General features: G+C 45.3%; 1 protein-coding gene across 1 annotated transcript in view; it reads right to left on the minus strand.

Annotated features, from left to right (window-relative positions):
- Positions 1-2358: 2358 nt before the first annotated feature.
- Positions 2359-18809, minus strand: part of TTYH3 (tweety family member 3) — a 110253-nt gene continuing 93802 nt past the window's right edge. The window contains exon 14 of the mRNA XM_054992556.1: positions 2359-6101. Within this exon, the coding sequence (XP_054848531.1) occupies positions 6030-6101 (72 nt within the window). The 3' untranslated portion in view covers positions 2359-6029. The remainder of the gene's footprint in view (positions 6102-18809) is intronic.

An 18809-nucleotide genomic window follows, 5' to 3' on the forward strand; every position in this document is an offset into this window, starting at 1 on the left:
AGATCTACCCAGAATTCCATTCTGGAGGTTACTCCATAACATACCGCTACATGGTCTGCTTTTGCTGCAGCATGGATGTGCAGAAAACCTGCAAGGGAAGGTTTTCACAGCATGGAGGATAAATGCAATTTGCGATTCAACAGAGCAGACAGGTAGCCAGTTTTTAAAAGTTGGCAAGCCCCCAGTGGCAACATTCAGCACCCAAAACGTTCAATGCAACAGCCATGGGGGGGAAACTGGGCATGCCCTGCTACTGGCATCAATGCTCTTGGATATGGAGCTTTCGCAAAAGATTCCAGATAACAATCGTGTGCTTGTGTGTGGTGGTGGGCAATAGGACAGTTAACATTGCATAGAGAGGAAAACAGTGGCATAAACAGGGCTTTTTTTCTGGGAAAAGAAGTGGTGGAACTCAGTAGGTTGCCAGCACAACTCCTGGTGGGAGTAGTACCCCTGGTACCACATGCGCATGCACAAAGTGCACGCACATTCCCGGGACCGTGCAATGACATCACTTTGGGTCAGTTGGAATAAAGTTTTTTTTTAAAAGTTTAAAACACCCTCTGCAAAAATGGTCACATGGCTGGTGGCCCTGCCCCTTAATCTCCAGACAGAGGGGAGTTTAGATTGCCCTCCGCGCCACGGAGTATATACACTCCGTCTTTTATGCTGAAAGGAAGGAATAAGACTGCCACTCCCTGAAGCTGCCTAATAATAGTAACCTTGAAAAATGGTCCCAGTATTTTCATTTGGTCCAAATGCTCCCAAAGATGGAAGGGCACCATTTCAGAGTTATAAATAAATAAGTTAAAAACAAAACAAAAACACACCACACAAACCCTGCATCTTTCTTTGCAGGACGCCAATGCAAAATTCACACTGGTGGCAGTGAATGGTCTCCCAATTGACAGAGAAGATCATTTAACTTGTAGGCATGGGCTAAACCCGATCTCATCCCACCAGTGAAGTTTACACTGCAAATGAGATTTTGAGAATAAAAACTCGGGGCGGGGGGTGGGGGTGGAATCCCAGCTCCCTTCCCTTCCCACTCCTCCTATAGTGGCACAGATATGAACTTGGGCTTGGTTAGTCTCTACCAGCCTCCTTGAATCATCACACCTTTCTCTGGGACACAATGCCAAGGCTCCTGTTTGATCCTGGGAATGACATCTTGCAGCGAAGGCAGGCTATGCACTGAGACGAGGATCTATCACTGCATCCTACGGTCTGCTATGCACTCAGGGAACAGCAGGCCATCCATATCATCTCATGTGTGTCATGGGGGATCCTCAGCTCAAGAAGTACAGAACCAATGGCCCAGCTCTTTTGAATCTGGCTGGCAAACACCACCATAAAACGCAGGATGAGTTGACAAAAACAGAAGAGAAATGGAAAAAATCTTGCATCACTGAGTACTTGGGTTCTCTTTACTGCTGGACCTTCTTCACTCAACGGTGGTGAGGAAATTCACCACCCCATTTTTACAGCTTAACTTAGTAAGAACTCAATAAGAACACAATCTCAATTCTCACAGCCTTCCCTGTAAAGTGAGGCACAGGCATTTCATGTCACGGAAGCATCCTGCAGAATGGCATTAAGGTAACCCCCACCCCACCCCTCTCTCTCTCTCATTTTTGTTACCTTTCTGTCCCGCACCACGGTCCAGCCATCACCGATCACTCGTTTTTGTTACCATCACTGATCACCTACACAGGACACTGCTGACCAGCCTTTGCAGTCCTCGGCTTGGTCCATAACATTTACTCCATAACATACAGTTGCACGGCTTGGTCATCGATCGCTCTCCAAGGTATGTGGTGTTCCTACCCTGTACGTACGGTGTGATGGAAGGGCAGGATCACGTACCTGGTCCAAAGCAGAACAGGGACTACGAAGACATTCTTTCAAATGATGCTTGGCACGAAACATCTGGCAGTCTGCCGCTCTTACGACTCACCAAGTGAAGTCTAACTGTCGCGTGTAACGGCATCGTCTCACCCGGAGAGTCACAAGCGATGCAGGCCTGGAATATCAGGTTGCCGGATCTCTCTGCTGAGCAGCAATTTCTAAGCATTGCTGGAAGTTTGATCAAGTCCTGCCCGTCTGAATGAGGATGTACAAGGAGCAGCATTTCAAAACTCACTCAAACACACACGGGCTGGTTTCAAACTATCTTCTGTTGCTGTCGAGCTCTCTGCACCTGAGGTATCACATTGAAGCATCTTCCAAATGATAGTTTTTAAGATGGACTGGGGACAAACCTAACTTCTCAGGTTTGGGTAGACAGACAACCTAATTTTTACCTTGACAACCTCCCCCACCCCCAAACACTTTAAAAAGAAATCAGCATAAATGAACTCAAATGGAATCAGTTAATATTACATACAAGATACAAACACTACAGTTATATTTCCCAAGACAGCACAAAAGAAAAAAAATTCACAGCCAAGTCTTGATTCGATTTCCTTTTTTTTTTTTAAACAATTACAATGCAGTCTTGAACACTGGACGCAAAGAGTCTCAGCATGCTATTTACATTTCACATTGTGGAGGTGTTTGTGTGCTTGACAAGATCCTCTGTTCACATCACAAATTTATTGATTTTTTTAAAAAAATGGTGCTGTGATGTTGGAGTGGGAGAAAGAAAACACCTAACCAAATAAACTAGACAAGCAGATTGCGATGTGTGTGTTCGAGGGAAAAGCAAAGATGATCTTTACCACTCCAGTTACTTATATTCCAGTCTACTGCCTTCTCATCTGGATTCAGACAAGACTAGACTCTGATTTCTCCTGAATGTCTGAAATGTAAGTCAATAGCATGACGGTGGCCTTGAAGTGACGGAAGGTTGCTGAGGAGATCAGCCAGGGGACACATTCCAAGCAATATGGTGTCAAGGTATCATATTACTTAAAACCTCATACAAATTAGGAAAAGGGGAGAAGAGAGTCTTTTACAGGTTTACTTGCTATAGCAAAAACATTTCAGAGCCTCAACGAGCACCAAAGTCAGCTAAAAGATGAACCCTGCCCATCAGGAGATTTGGGATCAGTCTTGTTAGACGTGGGCTCTGAAAAGCAAAGGCTGGGAGTATAACTTCAAAGACGCTCATTTCACAAACATGCTGCAACCATGTGACGCTTCAAGTTTGTGCAAGTGACTGCACAAAAGTCACCTCGCTGGCAGGTTGCGGTTGTGGTGAGCTTCTTTTCACACCCGTGCAAGCGACCACATACACACGCTCACACATACACACACTCTCTGAAGCAGATCCATGTAGTAGGCCAGCCGCAGGAGATCCTCGTGCGCTGTGGATGCCACACAGGAGTCCACTGGCGTTTTTTTTAAAAAAAGGTTCCAAAAAGTTGTCTCACCTCGTTTGTTAAAATATACCAAGGTCTTGTATCGTAGACTGTAAGCCCGTTGTTTGCCATGACCATCTCTGGAAGCCAAGTCTACCCGTCCCAGGATGGAATGCAGGCAGTGTACAGAGACCTCATGGCTTGCATTGTAGTAGCATTGTAAGGGGGGAAATCCATCAGAGTCTCCTCTTTAGGATCCACATCTATTCGCATCTTCCACGTGCCATTTGGGATAAACCAACATGGCCTGTTGGGACTCCTCTTCACAGCGTAAGTAGTTGATATGGCTGGGAAGCAAGACTGTGAAGGTAATTTCTATAGCGGTTGCTGTGATATAAGGATTGGTCCTTGCCATGGGTTAAACCATGGTCTTCAGCAGTTTATTCTAACCCTTTCTTTTTTAATCCTAAAACATAATTGGGGGCAGGGGGACACTTGCCTGAAAGATTTGCTTTCTCAAGGTTTCTCCCTCCAAGAACTACAGCTATGCTACCAAACGGAGTTTGGTATAGTTAGGGCTGCTTCCTCAGGATCTTCTAAAGTCCCCTCTGCACATTTTCGGATTTACGTGTGTTATCTTACAAATGTGAAGAACGAAACAGGTGTTTCGAAAACGCATGCATTGGGGAGAGGCACAATCTGCTGCAGCCCGCCAAGCACACGCTCTGTGGCCAACTCATGGTTGTCGCTTGCCCTATAAATGGAGAGGTGGTCCATTCTCAGAGGCTGACTGTCAAGATGATGGAAAATAATTTTCTCTTGTCAGGTATCTGAGGAACAGCAGCAGCTGGTTTTAACTTCTTCGCTGCCCCTCCTAACAACACTAGATGCCATGACACCATAACACAGACTCCAACATACTTAAAAGCTTACTAAGCTAATTTGTGTATCTGCACAACACTTTTAACTCCTGGTGGATCTTCAGGCTCTTAAAGGGATTACTAAGGATTAAACTACACGAACGTGGAAAGTGAATGAACTGACTTCATCCTCCGTTCACACGATGCCACTGGCAATAGCCAAGGGTTTTAAGGCCTTCTAGTGCCCCTTTGTTTTCTCAGCACATGGGCTGAAAAGAATCACCTTTTGGAGCAAGAAATATTTCTAAGGGAAGGCTTCCTTGGAACATGGGAGAGCCGTTAACTGAAAGCCATAGCAGCCGCCCTACTTCCAGCACACAGCTCAATGAAGATAAAAAATAAAGTGTTCTAAGTCTAAAGGGAGTTCTTTGGACACTTGAAGCTGCATGCAAAAATAATGAACTCTTTCACCTGCCTTTTAAGAGATTCTACCTTTCTCCTTTGGGTTTAGTTATGTTGAAAGGAAAACCCAAACACTATTTCAAAAATGAAAACGGTCTTCCTTGCTTGATGTTTCCTTGGAAGTTGATTCTTTTGGGATGGTTCTTAATACGAAGAGCACTTTTTAGTCACAGGAACCATGGGATCAGCTCAGGCATCTGACAATCTTGCTCATCCGATCGCCCAAATGATCATTTAAATTTTACTTGCCCCAACTCCGGCACACTAAGAGGCAACTAGAATTGAGCCAAATATGAAATTTAGACTGTTAAAGGAGGGGGCTGTTCTGATATTTATTTAATCATTTGCTTTCTTTCTGTGTTTTGAGACCCTGGATGGTCCAAAGGTTCCCACATCTAAAAGCTAATGCTTCAGTCTCACGCATCTGGTAGAGGACTGTTCTTTTACTGTCACGTTCAAACACTCCCAAACTCCACTCCAATGCTCCTTACATCTTTTCCTGGAACATTTTTACACAATAGTTCCTGGTAAAATGTGCACAGTCCAGTTCTGCACAGCTGCGGGGGAAAACATGCATGATCTTGTGTGCACACAGGGAGTTCTGCGCAAACAGCAGCCATTGCAGGAACTACCTACTTCTCCCTTCAAAGTTAGGGCTAGGTACGAAGGAAGAAATTGTGTTATCTAAGAGCCACAAAGGGAATTGACAGATCTATCCATTTTAAAAAAGGAAAGACAAGAAACACACTCAATTCCAAGTAGGAGATGGATCAGGCCTCGAAGAATAGGCAATTCTTTCTCCAAATTAGCACCAAAAAGAAAAAATAAACAACCAAAACTACAAAAACAAACAGTAAAGTTTGCAGATAGAGCTGGGCAAAACATGAGCGTTATGACTGTGTGCGCATTAAACAGTCCTCCCTTGTGTAGCAAGTTATAATCCATGGCACTTCTGCAAGACAGAGAGATCAACTTTTCTCGGGTTGCCTGATGAGGTTAATTTTTTCTTTTGTATGACTGAAGTGGTCGGAGAGAAGGGGGAGGAGGCCAACATCTTTGCAAACTTCTTCCCGGCTGGATGGTGGCAAAGCTGGTCCCATATTGATACAGAGGGCTGACCCAGATCAACTGGCAATCCTACTGTGCATGCATGCATGCCTATTGGCCACTGTCTCTCCCCCTCCACGCACAACTCTACCAAGCCTTGTCTCCGACTGGCTTCCATCCAGGTTTCTTCCAAAAATGAGTATGAACCAGGCAACAGGAGGGGTCAGAGAAGCAGGAAAAGCCACAGAGCCGGATTCGGGTCAGGAAGAAAGCAGGGCTGCTCTGCAAGGGCAGTACAAGATGGCGGCAGTGGTTGGCACATTTTGTTCCGATTTCACTTTTAAAGGTATTCTAGTTTTTAATGCACGCTGCCAGAGTCTGGCCGAGGCTGGTTGGTGGCGAGGTATTTGGCTCTCATGCTGGAGGTGTACTGGAGGGGGACAAAAATGAAACAAAAAAAAGAAGGAAGAATATTAAATTCAGGGAGATAAACATGGGGCTAGAAAAGCACATCTTCTAGACACAAGATAACCCTCTAAATACAACTGAAAAGCTGGCTACACTGAAGCCACGAGATGCTACAACCGTTGCGGAGAATTCTCTACCAGTTGGGTGGGATCAAAAAGTCAAGGATGGAGCTTTCCCTAGGGAAACACTTGACAGATCCATTTGGCTTCACCCAACTGTTATTCTGGATTTACTATTTACACAGCAGTGATCAATGCCACTTCATTTGCGCAATACACTACTGAGTCAGTATACACAGTGAAAGATTCAAGTTTCGCAACACAAAACTAAAGACCAGCCCACTCTTAAACTCCTTACTGCCAAGAGTATCTCTTTCTACTTTTGCTCAGGAAGTTGTAGCAACTGCCTAATGGGAATATCATCTGCTTCACGGGAAAGATACATGTTCTGGGACGGTGCCAAATCGAGCAAGCCAGCACAAAGCTGTTGGTAAAAAATACTGTCTTATCCTATCAAAATCTGTTCTTGAGGTTACTGCCCTTACTTCAGCAATGCTGTGCTGAGCAACAAGCCATTAGAAACCACACCGGGTCAATCATAATGGAAAACAGAGTTGCATTTACTTGTAACTGCTGTTCATTGAGGTTTTCTGTGCAGGCACACATGGGACTGCATGCGCACAAGCCTGCCGAACAGTGAGGTTTCTACAGCTTTAAAACCTATTCGGCGGCTCCTGTCTCTCCAGAGCGCATGTGTGGACGTTTCCCGCAGAAAACAGCTTGTGCTTCTGGGAGACAGTGCCCCTCACTCTCAACCTCTCCTGAGCCACCAAAGTCTCCAGGTAAACAGTGAAGAGCATCAGTGGGGTAGGAGGGAGGGCATGTGTGTGCCTGCACAGAAGACCTCAATGAACAACAGTTACAGGTAAGTGCAACCCTGTTTTCATTGTCGGTCTTCTGTGCAGTCCCACATGGGAGACTAGCAAGCCACTTACCACAGGAGGCAGGTGTGCTCTTCATTGAAATAATGACTGAAGGACCACTTGGCCCACTGCTGCTTCCTTTCTGTCCAGGACTTTGTGTGTGTAATGCCTGACAAAGGGATCTGACGAAGACTACATCGCCACTTTACATATATCCTGCGATGGCACACCTTTCAGGAATGCTGCTGACAAAGCTTGTGACCTGATGGAATGAGCATGTGCCTCCAGCAGACAGGGTATGTTAGCTCTCCCATAACACACCTTCATAGCGTGCACCATCCATCAAGCGACAGTCTATGAGGTGGCCTTTACCCCTTTATTTGGCACTGTGTAGCATACAAATAGTTGTGCACCTAACCTAAATGATGCTCTACGTTCTAGGTAAAATAAGATAGCCCTGTGAACATCTAGTGAGTGTAGTGTTCTCTCAGCGCCTGATGTTGGTGATGGGGAAAAATACAGGGAGTATTATCTCCTGAGACATGTGGAATTGGGTAGTTACCTTTGGAACAAATTCCAAACTTGATCTCAGGACTACTTTTTCTTAATGAATCTTAAGAAAAGGTGGGTCTGTCCAAAGCACTTCCAGTTCGCTCACTTTCCTGGCAGAGGTGATTGCTATAAAGAACGCCATTTTGATTGATAAGAATCTCAGACGGCATGTAGCCGGAGGTTCAAAGGGTTGTTACATTAGTCTAGCCAGCACCAAATTTAGTGACCATTGTTAGATATTGTTAGATATTATTGGGAACATATTCTGCAAACCCTTTAGAAAAAGTTTAGAAGTACAGTGGGAGAAAACTGTTCTGTCTATAGGGGAATGAAATGCAGAGATCGCTGCCAGATAAACTTTCATTGAGGAGTTTGAAAGGCCCTCATGTTTAAGAAATAGTAAGAATTCCAGTATCTGGACTAATGGGCAATCAAACGGATCTAAACTCTTATTCCTGGAACACCCAGAGAATTTCTCCCATTTGAATGCATATAATTTTCTTGTATAGTTCTTCCTTGCACTTAGTATGACCTCATCCCAGGGCTTTTTTTCAGTAGGAACGCGGTGGAATGGAGTTCTGGCACCTCTTGAAAATGGTCACATGGCTGGTGGCCCCGCCCCCTGATCTCCAGAGAGAGGGGAGTTGAGATTGCCCTCTGAGCTGCAGCGGCATGGAGGGCAATCTAAACTCCCCTCTGTCTGGAGATCAGGGGGCGGGGCCACCGACCATATGACCATTTTCGCCAAGGGCGATTTAAACTTTAAAAAACTCCCCCCTTGTTCCAGCTGACCCAAAGTGACATCATTGTGCAGTCCTGACCACCACTGAGTTCCACCACCTCTTTTCCCAGAAAAAAAGCCCTGCCTCATGCACTCTCTCTGTGAGACTGCCTACTGCAGAATTAACCATGCTGGGTAAATTGTGATGTAGAACTGAGGATGTCTGGGGTCAACGGTAGATGGTAAAATGAGCTCTTGGACAGGTGTACTAACCGATGGAACCATGGTTGGCATGGCCAGAAGGGAGTTACCACAATGACAGTTGTTTGGTCTGTCTGAATTTTGCTGATCATGTATGCAATGAGTGGAAACGGGGGAGGGAGGTTGTAGAAGCGATATCCTGACCAGGTTATCTGGAAAGCATCTCCTAGTGATGTCTGATTTATTCCTCCCCCCTTGAACAAAACAAGGGGGCTTTCTGATTTTTCCCTTTGTGGCAAATAAATCCAGCTCTGGGAATCACCATTTTTGGAACACTGGTCTTATGTAATACTCTTTTACGGACCACTCGTGATTGGATGCACCTGGCCTGCTCAGTCTGCCTGCAGTCAGATTGGTCATTCCCAGGATATGGATGGGCCTGTAGGGTTGTGCTGTGTTCAGCAGCTCAGTTCCAGGTAAGTATGGCCTCCATGCACAGCATCCTGGAGGTCTTGACTCCTTGCTTGTTTACATAGAACACTGCTGTGCAACTGTCTGTAAGAATTTGGGCGTTCCTGTTCCTTATGATAGCTGCAAAGGAGATAAGCGCATAACATGCTGCCCTGAACTCAAGCACATTAATATGTAGTCTTCTTTCTCAGCTACCTCCCATGTGTGGATAGAGGTGTGCTCCCCAACCTGATGTTGAGGCGTCTGTAATTATCGTAAGATCAACTCTTGGGGGACCAAAATCCGCACCAGCCAAAAGTTAAGCGTCTGTGGTCCACCAGATAAGTGACCTGATTATTGCCTTAGGTATGGTGTACTTCTTATCTAAGCAGTGAGCATTCATATGGTGAACCAACAAAAGTCATAGTTGTCACCTTCTCATGTGTAACCTAGCCATTGGTGTTACAGCCATAGTGGCTGCCATGAGGCCTAACAATGTCTCTATAGCCATTGCTGACTGGAACCTGCAATTCGTAAAAAGTCTGACCGTGGACTTTATTCTCTCAGCCCTATCGAATGGCAGGAATGCTTTATTCACAGAACTATCAAGGATTGCTCCTATTGGTTTTAAAGTTATATGTATTTTAAATTACTATACCGATTGTAATCCGCCCTGAGCCTACTGATACAGGGAGGGCGGAATATAAATTGTAATCAATCCAACCAGCCAGCCAACCAGCCAACCAGCCAACCAGCCAACCAACCAGCCAACCAACCAACCAACCAGCCAACCAACCAACCAACCAACCAACCAACCAACCAACCAACCAGCCAACCAGCCAACCAGCCAACCAACCAACCAACCAACCAACCAACCAACCAACCAGCCAACCAACCAACCAGCCAACCAACCAACCGAACCCTCTTTGATGGGGTCGAGTTCAATTTCTTGACATTTATCACCAAACCAAGATTCTGGCAGGTATCTATGATGATCCTTATCTGTTCTTGCAGCAAATCCCTGGAAGGTGTTGATATAAGCCAATCATCTAAGTAAGGATATACACAGCGCCCTTGGATCTTGAGATAGGCTACTATCACTGCCACACACTTAGCAAATACTCTGGGTGCTACTGCCAACCTGAATGGGAGAACTTGATACTGAAAGATGTTACCATTACATGCGAATCTCAAGAACCTTCTGCGGGAGGGGTAAACAGAAATGCGAAAATATGCATCATTTAGATCCATAATGGCGAACCATGAGATGTGGGTAATCAACTGTAAAACTCTATTTAGGGTTACCATCCTATGTACAGCGATTGATTCGTTTAACTCCCTCAAGTCTAATATGGGTCTTCTTAGCCCACCCTCTTTTTTCTGTACCAAGAACATTCTGGAGTAGAAACTCCACCGAGATTCTGGGAGGGGAACCTGTTGCATTGCCTCTGTCGGTCTCTTAACTTCTTAGAATAATCCTGCCTACGAGCACTAGGAAGACTCAGAATCGGGAAACATTCAAATTCAATTTTATAACCAAACTGAATGATATTAAGAACCCATAAATTTGAGGTGATTAATTGCCAAGTGGAGAAATACCTGGAAAGTTTATTACTGAATACTATTGCCTGATCTGAGTCTAGTCAGAACTGTTTGGGTTGCTGAGCTATGCCCTCCCCAGAATGAGAGTTCGATTTCGGCATCAAGTGTCACCTTTGGAAATGGTTCTGATAGGGAGGGTTTGGATGAGGTTGAGGATACTGATATGGCTGGTAACAATAGCATTTGCCCCTGAAGGGTTGTTGTTGTCTGTAAGGAGGCCTCTGGCTGGGCTGTTGCTTAGGAGGCAGGGCCCCGGAGGACCTTGCCATCTGTCTAGTCTTTGTGTTTCTATGAAAGATATTAGTCTGTCAAATGGGAGGTCCTCAACTCTATTTAGCGTTTCAATGGGCAAGGCAGCTGAACACAGCCTGGCGTGTCCACGTAGAATAACAGTTGATGCTAGGGCTCTAGCTGAAGAGTCCACAGTATTTCTCCCTGCGTTGATTTGCTGTTTAGACCACTCCAATACTTCCACCTAGACAATCTTTGTCAATGCCTTCTGGTCTTCAGGAAAACCATCAATAAAAGTCACCGTTCTGTTTCATAAGAAAATTTGATACACCCTTATGATTGCTGTGTAGTTTGCAATTTTGACAATAAGGGCTATGTAGACATGTATATTTTCCTACCAAGCCCATCCAGTTTTTTTACTTTCTTTATCAGCAGGAGCTGAGTGAGACCCCTGTCTTTGTTTGGACTGCATCTCTTCAGTCGTGAGAGATGATGGGGTGGGTGGGTTGATGAATAAAAAAATCAGGTATCTTCTCTGGTCCTATAAATGCTTTCCGCCTTTTTAAATGTGTATGTTACTGAGGCAGGCTTCTCGAACAGAGATGTCATCATCTCTACAAATCCCTCTATTACAGGGAAGGCTGCGCACGGGTGGGGATATTCGGTATTCGGGTAAACCCGAAGCAGGAAATGGATTTGGAATACCCCCAAATCCGAAGCGACTTGCAGGAAGGGCTTTCTCCGCCTCCTCCGGCCCCTCAAATGGCCACCAGCCACCAGCACACTGCGGCCATTTGAGGGGCAGGAAGAGCCGGAGGAGGCGGCTCCGGCCTTCCCCACCACCACGTAGGCTTGGGCGGTGGAGCGGCGGCAGCAGAGGAGCTGGCCTGGAGCCACCACAAGGTAGGTGGGAGGGGGGTTGATGTTTAAAGGGCCCTGCCGCTGCTTGCAAGCAGTGGCAGGGCCCTTTAAACAAACCCTGAAGCTTTCCAAAGCATTTCCAAATGCTTTGGAAAGCTTTGCTTTGGTATTCTGAAGCATGCTGGCCCCGCTTCAGGAATACTGAAGCTTTCCGAAGGGTCCGCTTTGGGTATCTTTACCCGAAGCAAAACCCGAATAGCACAGCCCTAAAGGCGATGTTTGCAGGGTTTTCAAACATTATGCCTTTCCCCTAGGCAAATAAAGCACATGGAGTGACCATCTGTGAACATCATTCTGGTAGCACATAAGATGCAACGCTTGAAAAGGGCTTTAACAGCCATACTTGCAGCCCCTTGTAAATCAAACTTGAAGTCTTATAACAATGAAAAGATGAGGCCTACTCTGATGGGAAGACCATGGAGTGCTATAGAAGAACCTTTTCGACTAGCAGCAAAAGAGGAACTGAGGGTGAGGGGCGCCATCTCCCAGAAGCACAAGTTGTTTCCAGCGGGAAACGCTCATACATCTATGCATACACTCTGGAGAGGCGGCGCCCCCTAGTAGATTTTAAAGCTGTAGAAACCTCATCATTTGGCAGGCCTGCGCATGCGCAGTCCCACACAGGATTGCACAGGAGACTGCCAATGAATATAAAGTTGTGCTTTTAAACGTTATTACAAGGCCACTGTGAAACCCATGCCTGCTGCAGAGGGTATGTGTATGTTATGTACCATCAAGTTGCCTCCGACCTATGGCGACCCTATGAATGAAAGACCTCCAAAACATCCTATCATTGATACAAGTTTAAAGCAACCTAGACAAGACCGGCCAGCAAATAATAACAACATTTGATTTATATACTGCCCTTCAGGACAACTTAATGCCCACTCAGAGCCATTTACAAAGTATGTTATTATTATCCCCACAACCAGGGATCATTTCGTAGAAAAAGAGCTGCAGGAACTCATTAGCACAACTCATTAGCATATGCCATGCCCCTTGCCAGCACCGGAAGTGCGTCATTAACATAACTGATTTGCATATGCCACACGCCCTGACCCCCCCAATCCAGGCCAAAATGGGCCCAAAATGGCCAAAAATCAGGTGGGCGGGGCCACCTGACATGTGACCTCTTTGGAGAACTACTGGAACTGCGTTCCTGCGCATTCCCCCTCAAAATGAGCGCTGCCCACAACAAACACCTTGTGAGGTGGGTGGGGCTGAGAGAGCTTCTAGAAGCTGTGTCTAACCCAAGGTCACCCAGCTGGCTTCAAGTGGAGGAGTGGGGAATCAAACCTGGTTCTCCAGATTAGCGACCCGTGCTCTTAATCACTACACCAAACTGGCTTTCTATTCATGTCTCAGGATGAATGTACCAAGCAGGAAAGAGGCAAACACTTCGAGATGACCCAGCAGGAGCCCATTTGCACTAGAAGGCTATAGATCAAACAGTTTGGAAGACAACAGATTGGCATTCTAGACCTCGTGCGTGTACAGAAGTGTCTCTGTCAGTGAGGTCTACTTTGCAATCTGGAGGGTTTTTCCTAACTGCAATAGAAGGATATGAATGCTTACTCGTTACGCTCTTCTTGGTTGTGCTGTAACCTCTGAGAAAGCCCCTCCCCTCCCTGCAGCTAACAACAACTTTATCTTGGTTACAGTCTAGTAAGAACACAGCCTGGTTAATACTTTTTAATTCCGTTCTTCAAAGTTATTTATGGTGGTGTATGCCAAGACAGGCAATGGCAAACTGCCTCTGAATGTCTCTTGCCTTGAAAACCCTATAGGCTTGCCATAAGTCAGCTGTGACCTGACGGCTGTACACATACACGCACAAATGGGTGGTGTACATGTGACATCCTCACAACAAGTCTATATGGCTTGGCGTAAGTGACTTACCTACAGTGCAATTCTAAACAGAGAAACACCCTTCTAAGCAATTTTAATCCAATGGCTGCAAACAACAACAGTGTGCTTATATACCGTCCTTTTGGGCAGATTAGTGCCACACTCAGCAGGGGGAACAGGCAGTGTTATTACTATCCTTGCAATATGGGGAGCTGGGACTGAGTGGAGTGGCTTACTCAAGGCTACCTGCAGAGCTCATGGCAGCAATGGGCGTCAAACCAGCAGAGTGCTGTCTTGGAGCTCAGCCGCTTAACCACAGCAGCTCTCCAAATATGCAACCTAGAGATTTCTCTGAATAATCTGGATACCTCAAGAACAGGACGGTATGATGGGCAAAACAAGAGAGCCATTAGTCGAAGAAAAATAAGGGAACGTCCTGGAATCAATGGGCTATCTCAGCTTAAAAGAAGAAAAGTGTATTTACTTACTGTACTAAATTTATACTTTGCCTATCTAACCAATGGGGATCCAAAGCAGGTTTACACTGATCTCCCTCACTGTATCTTCACAATAACCCTGTGAGGTAGGTTATGTTGAGAGTATGCGACTAGCCCAAGGTTACCCAGAGAGTTTTCTCAGTTGGCGGGGGGTGGGGGCGGGGGGGTTGAGAGCCTGGAGTCTCCCAGATCCTAGACTGACACTCTAACACTCTTGACATCATAAATGAGAAAGAAAAGGTAATTTGAAAACAATCTTAGAATATAATGTTGTAAAATAGAAGTGAACATACTGAAAATGCTTTAATCTTTCATGCTTTGTGCATGGAAAGTGTCCTATGAAATCTATGCTCTGTGTTTGTTCAGAACATAATAGAAATATTATTTGGTAGATGGAACATGAAGAGTTTTCAGTCGAGTCAAGAAAACTGTCTTATGACTTGACATACATACAAACAGCACTGCACGTGTTTTTATAAGAAGCAGTACACGCCAAAGTAAAAATAATGTACGGCCCTTAAATATGCATTCCTTGAGCATTATTAGCAGCTCTTCTCAACAGTTGCATTTAATTTTCTTTAAAACAAACAGGTTATTAAATTATCTTACAACTTCCATTAATCACACCAAAAGGAAGACAATGGCTGATGAACAACTCAGTGACAGGACTCACACTTGAGAGGAAAAACATGCCACTTTCAGCTTTTCTCAAGCAGGAGCTGGCCCATTTGCCGTTTAATATTGCAGTTACATAGATGCACATCAAATCTTACCTGCACTATCAGGATGGAAGGCTCACATGAACAATTTGCTAGGTATTTTTAGAGATTTTGCTGATCTTCATGATGATTGGTATCTTGTAAACGCCCACACTTTATATTTTCTACTTTTCATAACTGGAGCAAATTAATAGCTCATAATGATCCACCATCATGTTTTCTACTTTTCATATCTGGGGCAGAATACAGAACACAAATTGTCCCATGGTTCTTTTGGGGACCTGTTATTCTTTCCTTCACGGGTGGGAAACTGGGGGAGTAGGGGGAAGGTGAACTTGGACAGACAAACGGGCGGCCAGGAAAGAGTTGTTCCCCCCAGCGACACACACACACTTCCTGCTGGACACTCCAGTCTCCTTTACCTTGGGCCGGAAGAAGAATCACAGTACCAGACATAACACATAATTTGACTGTAAGGGAAAAGAAAGAATCCATCCCACAAAACAACTACATGACCCCCCTTACCATACCTCTATCTCAACAGTATTTGAACAAATATTATGGCATTTTAAACAGGCAGACCCCGCCCCAGCCCCTGGTTCTAGCTATTCTTGGTGGTGGAGAGAGCCCTCAAGTCAAAGTTGACTTACGGTGGGGTTTTCATGGCAAGATACTAACAGAAGTGGTTTGCCATTGCCTGCCTCTGCAACCCTGGCCTTCATTGGAGGTCTCCCATCCAATTATTAACCCTGCTTAGCTTCTGAGATCTGATGAGATCAGGCTCACCTGGGCTATCCAGGTCAGGGCATGGCTATTCTTGCTCAATCTAATTTGCAGTCTATACATATCGCCTTTACACACAAGTTGGATAATGCACTTTAGCAATCATTTGCAACTGGATTTTCCTGTTTCACCCAGGAAAATCCAATTGCAAACAATTGCAGAAGTGCATTGAAAGTGCATTATCCCACGTGTGTGGAAGCAGCCATATAGAGCAATTACTATTATAAACAATAAATTGGACCTTTGAACTAGGTATGCATGTCAATGTACAAGTCTCTAATATAGACATAAACGACACTGAAAAGAAGATGACTGCCAGATCCATGTAGATCGGAGTTCTATGTTTAAGTGGCATAAAAAGTAACTATGGCAAATCCTTTAAATTGCACGTTAAATTGAGTGAGCATTTAAATCTCCCCCACCCTGAAATTGCTATATGCTGGTCCCACTGAAAGTCAAATGGCACTCCTGATTTTTAAATTATTTCTAATCAATCCAGTGTGCTCTAACTTTATCAAGGGCAAGCAAGATCGGGCACTTTTGTTTACAGTTCTGATCCTAGCTGGGAATGTGCATGAGAGACAGGGAGAAAATGTCGAACTCTGTCCAATTTATCCCAGAAAAAAAATCCTGAAATATAAAATTAGTAATACAAAACATTAACATGACACAATGAGGCAATATGGACACCACTGCTGACATCCATAGAAATAAAGTAACACCACACCAAGTTCTGGTTACCCAGAGAAACTGGTGCAGGATGGCTTACAAAGGAGGAAAATGCAGTGGCATTCTGCAGACTACAAGCAACATGCAGTTAACAAAGCACACAGATTCTCACTCATGCACTTGAGAGAGTGCACCAAGACCGAGCTGTCCCTTTGTCAACCCAGCCCCAATTCTCAAGAGAGTGCTCCCCCGCAACAAGCACACGCCAAAGCAGAGCAAGACAATGACAAGGAGGAAGGAAGAACACAACCAGGCAGCAACACAAGAGAGAAAGAGAAAGAGAGAGAGAGAGAGATGGAGGCCAGCACAGAATGGTAGCATGAAAGCACCAGCAGGAGTGGGCAACCTGGAACGTGGGTGGACACAATGTCTTGAGGAACAGGATGCAGATTGTGAATTGGGGACCGTTATCAATCCAAGCAAAGCAAGTGGGCCGTGCATGGCAGTCTGTGCTGGCATCAGCCAGGTCACTTCCAACAGTGAGTGCTTATTCTGAAGGGAGAAGCTACAGGGGATACACTAGCTCAGGGGGTTCACTGACCTTCCTCAATGCATCCAAGTTGCTCTGCTCACAAACTCAAAACGTACATAAAGCCCCTTCAAGCCCAGGGCTGTCTCTGCCAAATAGTGGCCTCTCTCAGAGCCCTTGTGTGAAGGCCATTCTGAGGCACATTCCTCCAATCCTTTTTCAAACTAGAAATGAGGGAGAATGAAACTGTGCTATTGCCCCTCCCTTTAAGACATCAGACAGGCTATTTCTTAGAAGGGTTCTTGTCATTCAGCGCCATTTGAAGAAGAAAAGCAGTGCACGGAAACAACTGCGATAATCTATTGCTCTGAAGGGCCTAACTAGTAGAAACTGAGATAATAGTTTGCTTTTCCCTCTGCAAGTGCTGAAAAAAATGTGGTAGAATGAAGAATTCTACAAGAAGAACTGGAACAAAAATTTTGTCCTTTCAAGACAAGCTTGACTGCAAAGTTTTTTTTAAAATGTGGGAGACAGGATATGCAAACCTTGCTAGATGGCCTTTCCAAACATGCTGCTTTGGGTTTAAGGCTTGGTTTGAGAACATTTATCTTTATGTGGAGGCAACCCCCCCCCAGCTGTTTTGCAGCACAGGCTGGGACAAAACACAGAAGAGATGTCCCAAGAATCTAAAGGAAGACAAAGAACGCTTGGGGACCTAGACGTTAGCCAGACAAGTTCCGGTCTCTAGGAACAATGGGGCAAGTACACTAAGCTCTGTTTTAGATACCTTGGCAGCATCCACGTTCCAGGATGATCTTAAATAATGAGAGGAGACCCCTCTCAGTTACAAAACCACTGATATGTTGTTCAATCTTTGACTGCCACAACGACCACAGGAAGTGATGCCAAGGAAAAGATGCTGATGTCGCTCCGTTGCTAAATGCCAGGGCAGGGCAGGCTAGCTAGCATAAACCCTGGGCAGGAAGGGGACAGGGGTGGAAAGTGCAGGGAGAAGGAACGTGAAGACTTCTGGCACTGGCCCAAGGAAGTAAGTGCAGGAATGGCAAAGGTTGGTGAGGTTGGGAGGGGTTTAGCAAGAAGGACCTTTATTTCAGTACCTGTTTTGATTTTGTGGGCGCTGTTACCAATACGTCCGAGCACTGTCCGAGGGCTTAAACTGCCAGCTCATATGGCTGCTACTGTCCATGGCAGCCAAATACAACTGTGATGAGGCAGGAAAAGAAAGAGAGAGAAAGAAAGAGAGAGAGAGTGCAGCCTCAACGTGCATGAAAAACACAATGCAAGCAAGTGACGACGCTGTGGTGTATATGCTGATGACGGGGAAGGCTCTACCATCCTAGAGGAACGGACCTCAGGAGCAAGGAGAAGGAAACAAGGGAAGGAATGGCAGGGGTGAGGGACAAAAAAAGAGTGAGACAGACAATGAAGCGGACGACTCCAGGTTGAGAATCAAACTGTGCCTTGGTTTCCATTATTAGCCAAGCCCAACAGGGACAGGTCCAGTCCGCTTGGGCACCTCCTGGTTGCCACACTCTAACCTCAACAGTGGCCTGAGAAAGGAGGTATTACATCTCCCAAAAAGGCTGTGGATCTGAACTGCACTCCCAGCCGATGGCTGCAACCCATTTTTATCTAACTTCACAAAAGTAGCAGGAAGAGGTGGGCCGCTTTGGCATCTCACAGCCATAGCCAGACAAGACTCTGGGCTCATGACTTAGAAAGAGGACTCAATTCACATGAATTCTGCTTCTTAGGCATCTGTATATCACAGATGGTTGCTTCCTACACACACAAGAATAGACTCTTCTTGCTTTTTTCGGTTCAACCCAAAATGGTAGGAACTTCTCCAAAGCTCTCTCTTCTACAAATTGTAAATAGCCCAATTAGATTAATACCCCTCTCCTTAGTCTGCTGGGGTGGTGTTATCCTACATTTATTTAGATATTTATACCCCAATTTTTCCCTCAACAGGACCTGAAACTGACTTTCAATGTCATTTTCCCC

Source organism: Eublepharis macularius, chromosome 12 (assembly GCF_028583425.1).
Source record: "Eublepharis macularius isolate TG4126 chromosome 12, MPM_Emac_v1.0, whole genome shotgun sequence".
Classification (NCBI taxonomy): Eukaryota; Metazoa; Chordata; class Lepidosauria; order Squamata; family Eublepharidae; genus Eublepharis; species Eublepharis macularius.